Raw genomic sequence first — 13247 nt, forward strand, 5'->3', positions numbered from 1 at the left:
CCTTCCAGGCTTCTCTGAATTTCCATCCCTCCTGGTTTCTGATGAAACAATAGTGTTTCATATTGTACATATACCACAATTTGTTCAGCCATTCGCCAATAGATGGACATTCACTGAATTTTCAATTCTTTGCCATCACAAACAGTGATGCTATGAATATTTTTATAGAAGTGATGTTTTTACCCTTTTTCATGATCTCTTAAGGGTAGAGACCCAGTAGTGGTATTGCTGGATCAAAAGGTATACACATTTTTGGGGCGGAGCCAAGATGGCGACAAGAAGGGATCCAGTCTTAGGAGCTCTCTGATAAAATTCATCAGCTAAGGACTCTAACTAAACTTTGGAGAGACAGAACCCACAAAGGGACCCAGTGAGGCAGTTCTCCTACTCAAGGTAACCTGGAAAAGAGCAGAAAGGCTCTGCTCCCCAGGGTCGGAGGGGCAGCCCGCCAGAGCCAAAGAACTTCAGCCTCCTGGAGGCAGCCCCAGGGCACTGGGAGTCTCAGCTCAAGGCAGCGGGGGAGTCTCCTGAGCTGTACCCCGAGGAGCACTGGGCACAAAGTAGGGGAACAGCGGGGGACCTCTGCCAGAGCGCACTTGGAGCCCAGCCCTCAGGGCACACAGTCAGCAGCATGGTCTTTCCCTAGCCCTGATCCAGGAAACAGAAGCAGGTGGAGCCAGTAAGCAGGAGCCCCCAGGGCATGAGCCCATTGAGCTGAGGGAGGGGAGTGAAGACAGATACTGCAGAGCTCTGTCCTCTGCCCCTGGAACAGGACTCTGGGGCTCTGAACACATTCAGATCCTGATCCCAGTCTAGGCCCCCCCATAGAACAGCAGGGCCCGCCCCACCTCAGCCCCATGGCAGAGGGAGGTGCTTATGGTCATTCACAGACCAGGAGAGAGGACAGAGCCTCACACACTGAGACCCTTGTGGGAGTGTCCCAAAAGCTCAGGAAGCACCCCCAAACCAGGCCCAGACTGGGAAAATGAGCAAGTAGAGAAACAAAAGGAAGACTACTGAGAAATATTTTGCAAATGAGCCTAAGAGGGATCAAAATACTCAGTCTGAAGATGAGGAAGCACAAGCTCCTGCATCTAAAGACTCCAAGAAAAACAGAAATTGGGCTCAGGCTATGACAGAGCTCAAAAAAGACTTTGAAAATCAAATGAGGGAGTTGGAAGAAAAACTTGGAAAAGAAAGCAGAGAGATGCAGGAAACCATGAAAATGATGTCAGCAGCTTAGTCAAGGAAATCCAAAAAAATGCTGAAGAAAATAGCATGCTAAAAACCAGCTTAGGTCAAATGGATAAAACAGTTCAAAAAGTTATTGAGGAGAAGAATGCTTTAAAAAGCAAAATTGGCCAGATGGAAAAAGAGATAAGAAAACTCTTTGAGGAGAACAAATCCTTCAGACAAAGAATAGAATTCAGGGAGATTGATGAATTTAACAGAAATCAGGAATCAATACTTCAAACCCAAAAAAATGAAAAATTAGAAGAAAATGTGAAATACCTCATTGAAAAAACAACTGATATGGAAAACAGACTTAGGAAAGATAATTTAAAAATTATTGGAATACCTGAAAGTCACAATCAGGAAAAGAGCCTTGATATCATTTTCAAAGAATTACTACAGGAAAATTGCCCTGATATTCTAGAAGCAGAGGGCAAAATAGAAATGGAGAGAATCTAATGATCTCCCAGAGAAAGAGATCCCAAAAAACCAGCCCCTAGGAATGTTATAGCCAAGTTCCAGAACTCCCAAGTCAAAGAGAAAATATTACAAGCAGCCAGAAGGACACAGTTCAAATATCGTGGAGCTGCAGTGAGGATCACACAGGACTTAGCAGCAGCTACATTGGAAGCTCGTAGGGCTTGGAATACAATATACCTGAAGGCAAGATAGCTTAGAATGCAGCCAAGAATGAACTACCCAGCAAGGCTGAATGTCCTCTTCCAGGGAAAAAGATGGACTTTCAATGAACCAGGGGAATTTCAAAAGTTCCTTTTGGAATGGCCAGAGCCGAACGGAAGGTTTGATCTTCAGATACAGGACTCAGGTGAAGCATGGAGATTGGAGGAGAGGGGTGAAATATGAGGGACTTAATGAGGATGAACTGCATGTATTCCTGCATAGAAAAATGACACTGATAATACTCATATGAACCTTCTCAGTTAATAGAGCAGGTAGAGAGAGCTTTTATAGTTGAAGCACAGGAGAAAGCTGAATTCGAAGATAAAATATGGTGTAAAAATGGAGTCAATAGAAAAAAAGGGAAATGGAATGGGAGAAAGCAAAAGGAGAGGGGGAATAGTCCAAGATATTTCACATAATAAGATTTTTTTTATTACAATGAGCTATTGCAATGATATGGAAGTGGGGAGGCAAGGGGGAATGAGGGAACCTTTGCTCTCATCAGAGATGGCTAGGAGAGGAAACAGCATACATACTCAATGAAGTAAGAAGGAGCGGGGAGCAGGGGGAAGGGGTGGGGGTGTGAATAAAGGAGGAGAGGATGGAGCATGGGGGGAGAGTGGCCAGATATAACACATTTTCTTTCTTACTTCTTGCAAGGGGCTGGGATTGGATGGCCTGCCCAGGACCACAGGGCCAGGTGGATTCTGGGTCTAAGGGGTGGTATGGAGGTTCAGGGATTCTTGGCCCCAGGACCAGGGATCTGTCTGCTGAGCCACTCAGCTACCCTACATCAGAGTCAGTGAAAGGAGAGAGAAAATATAGTACGTGGTAGTGGAGAAATAAGAAAGGAGGGAGTTGCGATCAGCAATGGCAATGGTGGAAAAATATAGAAATAACTTTTGTAATGGACTTATCATAAAGAATGAGATCCACCCATGACAGAGTTGTTGGTGTTGGAACAAAGACTCAAGCACAATTTTTTGTTATTATTTGGGGGAGGGTGCAGGGCAAGTGGGGGTGGATGGCCTGCCTGGGGCCACATAGCGGGGTGATCTTTGGGTGTCTGGGGCCGGATTTGGACCCAGGTGCTCCTGGCTCAAGGGCCAATGCTCTGTCTGCCACCCAGCCACCCCTACTATCATTACTATTTTATTTTATTTTGGGTCTTTTTTTCTTTCTTTTTTTTTTTTGTTTTTTGCCGGGCAGTGGGGATCGGGTGGCTTGCATGTCACACGGCTGGGTGATTGTTGGGTTTACAAGGCTGGATATGGACTCAGGTGCTCATGTCTCCAGGGCTGGTGCTTCATCCATTGCACCACCTGGCCATACCTACACTTATTACTATTATTTTTTTATTTTAATTTTTTTTCTCTCCCCTTTACTTTTTTCGCCCAAGCAAGTCCATCTATATTCATAGGGGAGGAGGGGTATTTTGTTTACTTGTAAACAAGAATATTTTATTAATGTAAAAAAACATTTGTACAAAATGAGAATAAAAAAATAAATTAAAAAAGGTATACACATTTTTATTGCCCTTTGGGCATAGTTCCAAATTGCTCTCCAGAAAGGTTGTATGAGTTCACAGCTGCACCAACAATGTATTAGGTCCCAGATTTCTGACATCCCTTCCAAAATTAATCATTGTCTTTTCTGGTCATATTGGCCAGTCTGAGAGGGGTGAGGTGGTATCTCAGAGATGTTTTAATTTGCATTTCTCTAGTAAGTAATGATTTAAAGAAATTTTTCATGGATTGCTTTGATTTCCTCATCTGTAAATTGCCTCTGCATATCCTTTGACCATTTGTCAATTGGGGAATGGCATGTTTTTTATAAATTTGACTCAGTTCTCTATATATTTTAGAAATTAGTCCTTTGTCAGAAATACTAGCTGTAAAAATTGTTTTCCAATTTACTACATTTCTTTTGATCTTGGTTACAGTGGTTTTGTTTGTGCAAAAGCTTTTTAATTTAATGTAATCAAAATTATCTAGTTTGTTTTTAATGATGTTCTCCATCTCTTCCTTGGTCATAAACTATTTCCATTTCCATAGAGCTGACAGGTAAACTATTCTTTGTTGTCCTAGTTTGCTTATAATATTGTCTTTTATGTCTCAAACCTGTACCCATTTTGATCCTGGTATAAGGTGTGAGATGTAATTTTCCCAACAATTTTTATCAAAGAGAGAATTTTTATCCCAGAAGCTGGACTCTTTGGGTTTATCAAACAGCAGATTACTATAATCATTTCCTACTATCTCTTTTTCACCTAGTCTATTTCACTGACCCACCTCTCTATTTCTTAGCCAGTACCAGATAGTTTTGATGATTGATGCTTTATAATATAATTTTAGGTCTAATAGGGCTAAGCCACTTTCTTTTGTACTTTTTTTCATTAAATCCCTGGAAATTCTTGACTTTTTATTTTTCCATATGAATTTGCTTAAAATTTTTTCTAGCTCATTAAAGTAATTTTTTGGAATTTTGATTGGTAAGTGCAATAAATAGGTAGTTTAATTTGGGTAGAATTGTCATTTTTATTATATTAGCACGGCCTATCCATGAGCAATTGATATTTGTGCAGCAGTTATTTAAATTAGGTTTTATTTGTGTGAGACATGTTTTGTAGTTGTTTTCATAGAGTTTCGGAGACTGCCTTGGCAGGTAGACTCCCAAGTATTTTATATTGTCTGAAGTTTCTTTGAATGGGATTTCTCTTTCTAATTCTTGGTGCTGTATCTTGCTAGTCAAATATAGAAAAATTGAGAATTTATGAGGGTTTATTTTATATCCTGTGACTTTGCTAAAGTTGCTAATTGTTTCTAGTAATTTTTTAGATGATGTTTTTAGGATTCTCTAGGTATAGCATCATGTCATCTGCAAAAAGTGAGTTTTGTTTCTTTCTTCCCAATTCTAATTCCTTCAATTTCTTTTTCTTCTCTTGTTGTGGAAGGTAACATTTCTAACACAATATTGAATAGTAGTGGTGATAACAGGCACCCTTTTTTCACCCCTGATCTTATTGGGAATGCCTCTAGCTTATCCCCATTGCATACAATGCTTATTGATGGTTTCAAATAAATACTGCTAATCATTCTAAGGAACAATCCATTTAGTCCTACATTCTCTAGTGTTCTTACTAGGAATGGGTGCTGTATTTTGTCAAAAGCTTTTTCAGCATCTATTGAGATAACCATATGATTTCTGATAGGTTTGTTATTGATATAGTTAATTAAACTAACAGTTTTCCTAATATTGAACCTAACCCTAACCCGGAATTTGTTGATTGTTTTTCTTTCCTCTTTTTTTGTAAGGCAATTAAAGTTAAGTGAATTGCCTAGGTTACATACCTAGTACATGTCAAATGTCTGAGGCTGAATTTGAATTTAGGGCCTCCTGACCCCAGGACCAGCAAGCACTCTTATCCATTGGACTACCTAGCTATCTTAACTTATATTTAATCTTAAAGGCATTTGGGAGTCATTGAAGTTGATTAATGGAGTAGTGGAGTGTAAGTATTCAATGGGCCTTTTAAAATTTTTTTTCTTTTATTTTTTCCAGTTACATATATAGTTGTCAACATTTAATTTTTGTAAGATTTTGAGTTCTATATTTTTCTCCCTCCTATTCCTTTCCCCTTCCCCCAAACAGTAAATAATCTGATATGTTATACATGTACAATCAGGTTAAACCTATTTCCATTCAGTCATGTTGTGAAAGAAGAATCAGAATGAAAGGTAAAAATCTGGGGGGAAATAGAAAAAACATACAACAAATTTTAAAAAGTGAAAAGAATATACTTTGCATTCTCCACAATTTTTTCTCTAGATGTGGATGGTATTTTCTATCACAATGGACTAGCACTTTAAAAAATCACTTTGGCACCACATGGGAGTTGAACTGGAGAAGAAAGAAACTTCAAATGTGTGGGTCAGTTATAAAGCAATTATTCCAATAGACCAGTGAAAAGATGATGAGTATCCAAATCAGGGCAGTGGCTATGTGATCAGAGAGAAGGTGAAGGATTCATGAGATTGCGTGGAGGTAGAAATGGCAAAATTTAACAACTGATTAGACATATGAGCTAAAGGAAAGCGAGAAGTTTTGAACCATGTGAAAGTTGTAAACCTGAATAAATGAAATAATCAAAGTTCTTTCAATAGAAATGGGAAACTTCAGGAGGAAGGGAAGTTTAACTAGAAAGATGAATTCCGTTTTCGGACATGTTGCATTTGAGATGCCATGGTGACAGTCAGTCTGAAGTAAGCCGTAAGCAATTGGAAATGAATAAGAAAGACACTAGAACTGGATTTATAAAATTGAAACTCTCTGCACTGAACCACAGAAACTGTTGAGGCCAGCACATGAGAGTATAGAGGGAAAGAATTACAAACCAACAGTTAGGGAGAGTAGGATATGGAAATTGTATTGACAAAGGAAATGAAGAGGTAGTGGTCAGACACCTTGAAAGAGAAAGAAAAGAAAAATAATTCAAGCAAAAATTAAGGCAGAGATAGAATCCAGGAGGGTGATCAGCAGCGTCAAATGTTTCTGAGAGGTCAAAAAGACTAAGACTTGAAACAAAGATCATAATAATTAAATGATCAGTAATAACTTGAAAGGAACAGTTTTAGCTCATTGATGAGGCTGGAACTCAGATTGCTAAGGGTTAATAAGAAGCCAGGAAGAAGAAACAATAGGTATAAATCACATTTTCTCCTAGGAGTTTAGCTATGATGGTTTGAGAAGATGGTAGAGTCTAGTGAGGGTTGAATCAAGATGGGATTAACTTAGGTGTGTATGAAGTCAGCAGAGGGGAAACCAGAAGATTGAAATAGAAGTAGTTCTAAGATTGGTCTGTGTGTGTGCATGCATGGAAGTTTGTAGAATGTTTTAGAGAGGACAGCAGGGAATTGGATGAGGTTTTTAAATGGTGGTCCTAGAGTTTAAGTAATAAAATCATTAAAAAGAATGTCAACTCCTTGAGGTAAGAGATCAAGTCATAAAACACAAAGTATAAGCTGACAGATTTTGTCAGTTTGGGCAATCTGTACATTGCTGAATGCATGACGAGTGCATTGAGTGACCCCACAATGTATTCATTAGAAAAATTAATAAATTATCCATTTGCTTCATTCATCTTTACCTGTAATTACTCTCTTTACTGGGCTCCTGGCTGGCTCCTTAAAATAAAATGAAAAAATAGACAAGGAAATCTCATTGGCAGGATAGTTATTTAGGGTAGGGAGAGTATTTAGATGCTGTTCCTACAAGACCAAAAGGAATTAAAATGACTGTGACCAAACAAAACAATTTGGAAATTTCAATGGCAGCTGTTTTCATTAGCAAAGCACATGCGCAAAATCTTTCCTGATGGGCTTCTGTAAATAGAAATCTTTGAAACTGGCTCCATTATTCCAGTTATTGCTATAACTTTGAGCTAATGAAAACTGGCAGGATTCCCCTGTGCCGGCATCTTTCCAATCATATAATTGACAGCAAAGATTGGAGAGCCTGTGTAGCCAAAAGCAGCACCCACATAAACCCCATGCCTTGAGGAGTTAGAAGTATAATTCACGATGGCTCAGGTGTTTGAATGAATCATCTACTGGCCAAGAAAGTTTTCTTGCCCTAAAGACATTGTACTACTTAAGCTAGCAACCTTTGTGAAATGATCTGAAATGGTTTAAATGACCTTGCCTTAACAAGTATTGTGTGCCATCTCCATGAGTAGGGTGGGGAGGGATGGAGGGAGAGAATTTGGAACTCAAAATTTAAAAAATAGGATGTTAAAAATAGTTTTTATATGTAATTGAGAAAAATAAAATATCCAATAAATATTAAAAAAAAAGTTTGATGTGTCAAATATATCCTATGTGATTTGTAATTACCTTGGATGAGCAAGATGGTGCAATGCATGAAGTTCTGGGCCTAGAATCTGGAAGAACAAAGTTCAAATCTGGCCTCAGGCACTGACTTCCTATGTGATCCTGGCCAAATCACTTTAAATCCTGTTTGCCTCAGTTTTCTCAACTGTAAAATGGAGATGATAATAGAACTTATCTCCCTGGTTGTTATATCAAATTATATAATTCTAAAGTGCTTAGCAAAATGCCTGGTGACCTATACATGTTTATTATTATTTTCATTATCATTATTAATTATTACTTTTGTTATTGTTGCCCCTTTCTCATTTTTGACCTGGGGTCATTGGGAATCTGTATGTGTGTGTGTGTGTGTGTATGTCTATGCTTTACTCTGTAGCCTTCTAGTATGCTACAGGGAACAGCGTATATGCCTAAGAATATATGATCATTGATTTAGAGATGGATTTCTCATCCAGTCACATTTTACAGTGAGGAAACTGAAGGCCTGAGAGTAGTGAACTGACAAAGGTCAAACAATGATTTAGTGGCAGAGGTGAAACTCAAGCCCAGGTCTGACTCCAAAGCCAGTAAACTTTCTACTGTGCCATACTGCTTCTTGTTTCTTGTGATCCAGTTGATGATGATGATGATGATGATGATGGTGATAATGATTCATGGGGATGGTGATGATAATACATAGTGAAAAGAGGATAGAGTCTAGAGTCAGGAAGAATTCAAATGTGGCATCATATACTAGATGGGTAACATTGAACAAGTCTCTTAGAAGATGTCTGCCTCAATTTCCTCATTTGTAAAATGGATGTAATAATAACATCTTTCTTCCAGGTTTATTGGGATGAGTAAATCAGATAATACTTGTAAAGCACCTAACATGCTGCATAACACATAGTTGGTGCTGCATAAATAATAGTTATCCTCTTCTTCCTCCTCCTCCTCCTCTTCATCTTTTCCCTCCTTGTTCCTCCTTCTTCTCCCTTTCCTTTTCTTCCTTCTCCTTTGTCTTCCTCCCCATGCCTAAGGTCAGAGAGAGTAAATAATCCAAGATGGAATTTAAACCTAATCCTTTGATTTTAGAGCTAATCTTCTTCCCAGTGTTCCATTGCTATGTTAAATCAATGAGATATGATCCCACACTAAAGGTTAGTTATTTGCTAAAAAAAAGTTTAGATTGCCTCTTAATATGCATCCCTTATTTCAAATATATTTTCACACTATTCCAGATGTTTACATAATACTATATTTGGTTTTTTATGATATTTTATTAAGCATTATCTACAATGACAGCTTTCCCTATTCTCTTATTTCCAGGAAAGATATCTGTGCTGGGGTTAATCAACCCTGTGAAACCCTAGGCCTATCTCATCTCTCTGGAATGTGCCAGCCTCACCGGAGCTGTAATATCAATGAAGACTCAGGACTTCCCCTGGCTTTCACAATTGCTCATGAACTTGGCCATAGGTAATAGATGGGCACAATAAGGATGGAGGAGATAAGATTAGATAGTAATACATACAAAGAAGAGCTGGAAGGTTTTATGTCTGGAACTCCTTATATGTCCAACCTCTACAAGTTGGAAAAACTCATTGATTTAGGCTGCAATCAAAATTGTGTCCAGAATGAGAGAGGTGATATTCATTGTTTCATTCTATTTTGGTCAGACCACACCTAAAGTGCTCTGTGCAATTCCAAGTATCACACTATAGCAACACGTCAAGAAGCTGAAACAAGATAAGAAGGGAGGATATCAGAGGATCAGAGATTTAGAACTGGAAGGAACCTTAGTGATCATCTAGTTCAACTTTATTCTATGGGTAAGAAGATTATGAGGCATGAAATAATTTATCCTGAGTCACCAATACTAAGTATATCCAGACTCTCTGGCTTCAAATCTGGAATTCTTTCCAATTATACTATTCTTCCTTCCAATGAAATTGGAAGGGGGTTTGAAGTGATTTCTTTCAGGTTATTGGTTGAAGGAACTAGTGATGTTTAGCTTGAAGGAGAAGTGCCTTAAAGGTGACTTGACAGTCGTTTTAAATATTTGAAGAGTGTTGTGTGGGAGAGAGCTTAGGCTCATTCTACTTGGCCCTGGAGGGTAGAATGAGGACATATGGTGGTTTGGTGTAGGGAAAGACTCCTTAATGATGACAGTTGTCTGTCTAAGAAATGGAAAAGACTGCCTTGGGGCATGTCATAGGAGGTCTAAAATGGAGCTAAGCATACTTTGGAGCTGCTGTCAAGAGGGCTCGTTACTTAGGGAGCAGTTGGACTAGACCAGGAGGTCTTAGACTTTTTTGTATCATGGATCTCTCTGGCCATCTGGTAAAGCCTATGGACCCCACCTCAAAACAGAGTTTAAGTGCAAAAAGTAAAATTCATAAGATTACAAAGAAAATCAGTTGTTTTGAAATAATATTTATATTAGCCTTGGATGCAAGAAGACCTGAATTGAAATTCTGCCTCCAATACATAGTTGGCCAAGTCACTATAGGCAGCTCTCTAAGGCTCCACAATGCAGGGAAGGTGCCAGCCTGCACTGGTAGATGATATTTCCCAAACCTGGAGTTTCCTGTACCAAAGAAACCACAAATCTAAGTCCTTTCTCCTGTCCCTGTGTAGACTACAGAGAAAACTGGGCTATAGAGCAAGTGTCTGCGGTGATGCCTAGTATGCAGAAGTCATTCTTTAGGGGTGTAATAGTTTCTTTTTTTTTTTTGCAAGGCAAATGGGGTTAAGTGGCTTGCCCAAGGCCACACAGCTAGGTAATTATTAAGTGTCTGAGACCGGATTTGAACCCAGGTACTCCTGACTCCAAGGCCGGTGCTTTATCCACTGCGCCACCTAGCTGCCCCTTGTAATAGTTTCTTGTACTGCAAGAAGGGTAACACTGCCTGTCTCTTCTATATGACCCATTATTTTAAAGATTGGAATGGAGTTTTAACCACTGCTCATTTCCCTACCAGTTTGGGAGAAGGAAATGGAGAATAAGAGAAAATTGAGAGTTTGCCATATATTTCAAATAGAGCTGAGCAGGTCTAAGTGGAAGATAATTTCCTTCATATCTGAACCCCAGATTGTGTGTATTATTTTGTCCCCTTGTCCACAGGACTTGGATTCAAATTGTGCTAGTTATTTGTATGAGCTTGGGGAAGTCATAATACTTCTCTAGGTTTAAGCTGATTTAATTATCTCTAAAATGAATTGACCAATTTTAAGATTTCTCCAAGTTCTAGATTTCTGATTATCCAATACTTTTCACTACCCCCTGACCCCACTTAAATCAAGGAAATGAGGTTTTACTGACTCTTGGGCCAGGGAATTAGAGAACTTCCCAAGAGTTCATCAAACTTCAATGGTTATGATAATGGCAGAGAAAGTAGAGGAAGATAAACTTTGGGATGCCAAAGGTGAAAGCTATTGCAATCCTTCCAGGGAGCCACTGGGTTTATTGATCAGAATAGAGGCAATGTGCTTCAGGAATATCAATGTGGATCCCAGATTAGAGAGAGGAGAGGCAGGGATACCAGCTGAGAACCAATTTGTAATGGGTAATTCCTCTTTTATTCCCTCAATAGTCCAAGCCAGAGATGACCCAATGTGATGGAAATGTAAGTGAAAAGAAGGTGTTAAGAAGGAGAGAGATTTTAGAAGTAGAATCAATGTAACTTGGCAACTGAGTAGTTCTAAACTAAATAGCTCTTTGAAACGAGATTGTTTTTTGTTAGTAACGTGGGAAGCTGTAAAGTAGATGCCAATAAACAGAGAGCCAGATTAACATTAATATTAACTGATTTGATTTGCACAGCTAGAAGCAGGAGAGATGCCAAATTCTGGATAGGAGGGAGATTAATGAAGGATGGGTTCCAGCTTCTCTGTGCTTCCAAATGTCAGAAGATTTGCTACACTTGTACAGGGACTCAGAGAGAAACTCAGAGTACAGGGTGTTATATCAGCAGATGGGCTATTACTTCTAGTTATCATCTTAATAGGAACCTTGATTTTCCTCTCTGGGGAAGAAAATAGGTATATACTTGAAAGGAGATATAAAACTAGGTAGGAAATGAAAGACGTATTAATAATCATAACAATGATTGTATAATACTTAATGCATTTCAAAGCATTTTTCCAGCCTTTATTTCTTTTGCTCTTCATGATAACTCTGTCAGAGGTGTGGGGAACTCTTTCCAGGAAGTTTTATTATCTTCAGGGAGTAACTTATTAAAGCAACAAGTAATAAAATCAATAAAATCTAAGATCTTCTGAGTGTCAATCTGCTGTTTTTAATATTCCATCATATTGTGTGTCTAGTCCACTGAATAAAAATTGTACTCATTGAAAACAAAAAACCTTTAACAGTTTAAATATATAATATGTTTCCTTTCAAATTATACTGATGTATTAGAAGTGCTAGACTAGATCTTAAGAGGAGTTGGGTTTGAGTTTGCTGATGCTTACTAGATCTTGGATGTTGGACAAGTCATCACTTCTCTAAAGCTCAGTTTCTTTATATAAGATAATTGCCTTAGACATGAGTTGGAAAGAACCTGAAAGCTTAACTGGTCCAGATGTTTCATTTCATAGATGAAGTCTAACAGGATGTAAAGTGATTCTTTGATCTGTTCACCTCAATGAGGTGTTTTGTGAGAAAAGTATTTTTGTGAACCAAAAAGTGACAGATTGAGTTATGGTTATTAATGAGGGGTCTAGCTTATTTTAAAAACAAGATTGTATTATCCCCTAAGTGAAACAGATTTTCATAAAGGAGGGAATTAGAGACAAATGGGACAGAAACAGTGCTAGTGCTATTTAACCCTTTTAAAAGTTTGTTCTGAGGCAATCAAGAAAGATAGGACTGGATGACAAGAATCTCAGAACATAGTCACAGAGGATTGCAATCTGACTACTAGGAGAGGAGAGTTTTGCCAGAATAATTTAAGAGCTATTTCAGGATATTTAATGATTTAAATGAAGACAACTCCCTATAAAAATATATTTATGAAGGATTTTAACACCTGTACTCTTAGATAGCAGCTGAGTAGAAATTTTTTAAAAGTGAACTGATCAGAAGCAATGAAAATTTCACCAAAGGTGAGGGCCAGTGTTGCCAAAAGGAATTGATTATGGATTAAATTAGCAATGAAAATTACCCCAAAGGTGAGAGCCAGTATTTCCAAATAGAATTGATTATGGATTTAAGTTAGCAATCAAATATGACATTTTTGCCTTTTGTAAACCATTTTGAAAGGGTTTTTGTTTGTGTTTTGTTTCTTTCAATAATTGATATAAAGTATACATATAATTTATATCTAAAATATACTTGTGTATAAAAATACATATGACTTTTATGTAGAGTTCTATGTCTTTTACATATATATTCTCACTAGAGCTTCTCAGCAGTCCCTTTGAAGCAGGTATTTTCATCTTGAGTAAGAAAATCCAAAGAGG

The 13247-nt window shown here is 38.2% G+C and overlaps 1 protein-coding gene across 5 annotated transcripts in view; it reads left to right on the plus strand.

Moving 5' to 3' along the window:
• The window catches only part of ADAMTS12 (ADAM metallopeptidase with thrombospondin type 1 motif 12), a 534583-nt gene that overhangs the window by 323618 nt on the left and 197718 nt on the right, over positions 1-13247 (plus strand). For all 5 annotated transcript variants that reach the window (XM_074208421.1, XM_074208422.1, XM_074208424.1 and 2 more), the window contains one exon: positions 9111-9260. In XM_074208421.1, the coding sequence (XP_074064522.1) occupies positions 9111-9260 (150 nt within the window). The remainder of the gene's footprint in view (positions 1-9110; positions 9261-13247) is intronic.

This window comes from Macrotis lagotis, chromosome X (genome assembly GCF_037893015.1).
Source record: "Macrotis lagotis isolate mMagLag1 chromosome X, bilby.v1.9.chrom.fasta, whole genome shotgun sequence".
Classification (NCBI taxonomy): Eukaryota; Metazoa; Chordata; class Mammalia; order Peramelemorphia; family Peramelidae; genus Macrotis; species Macrotis lagotis.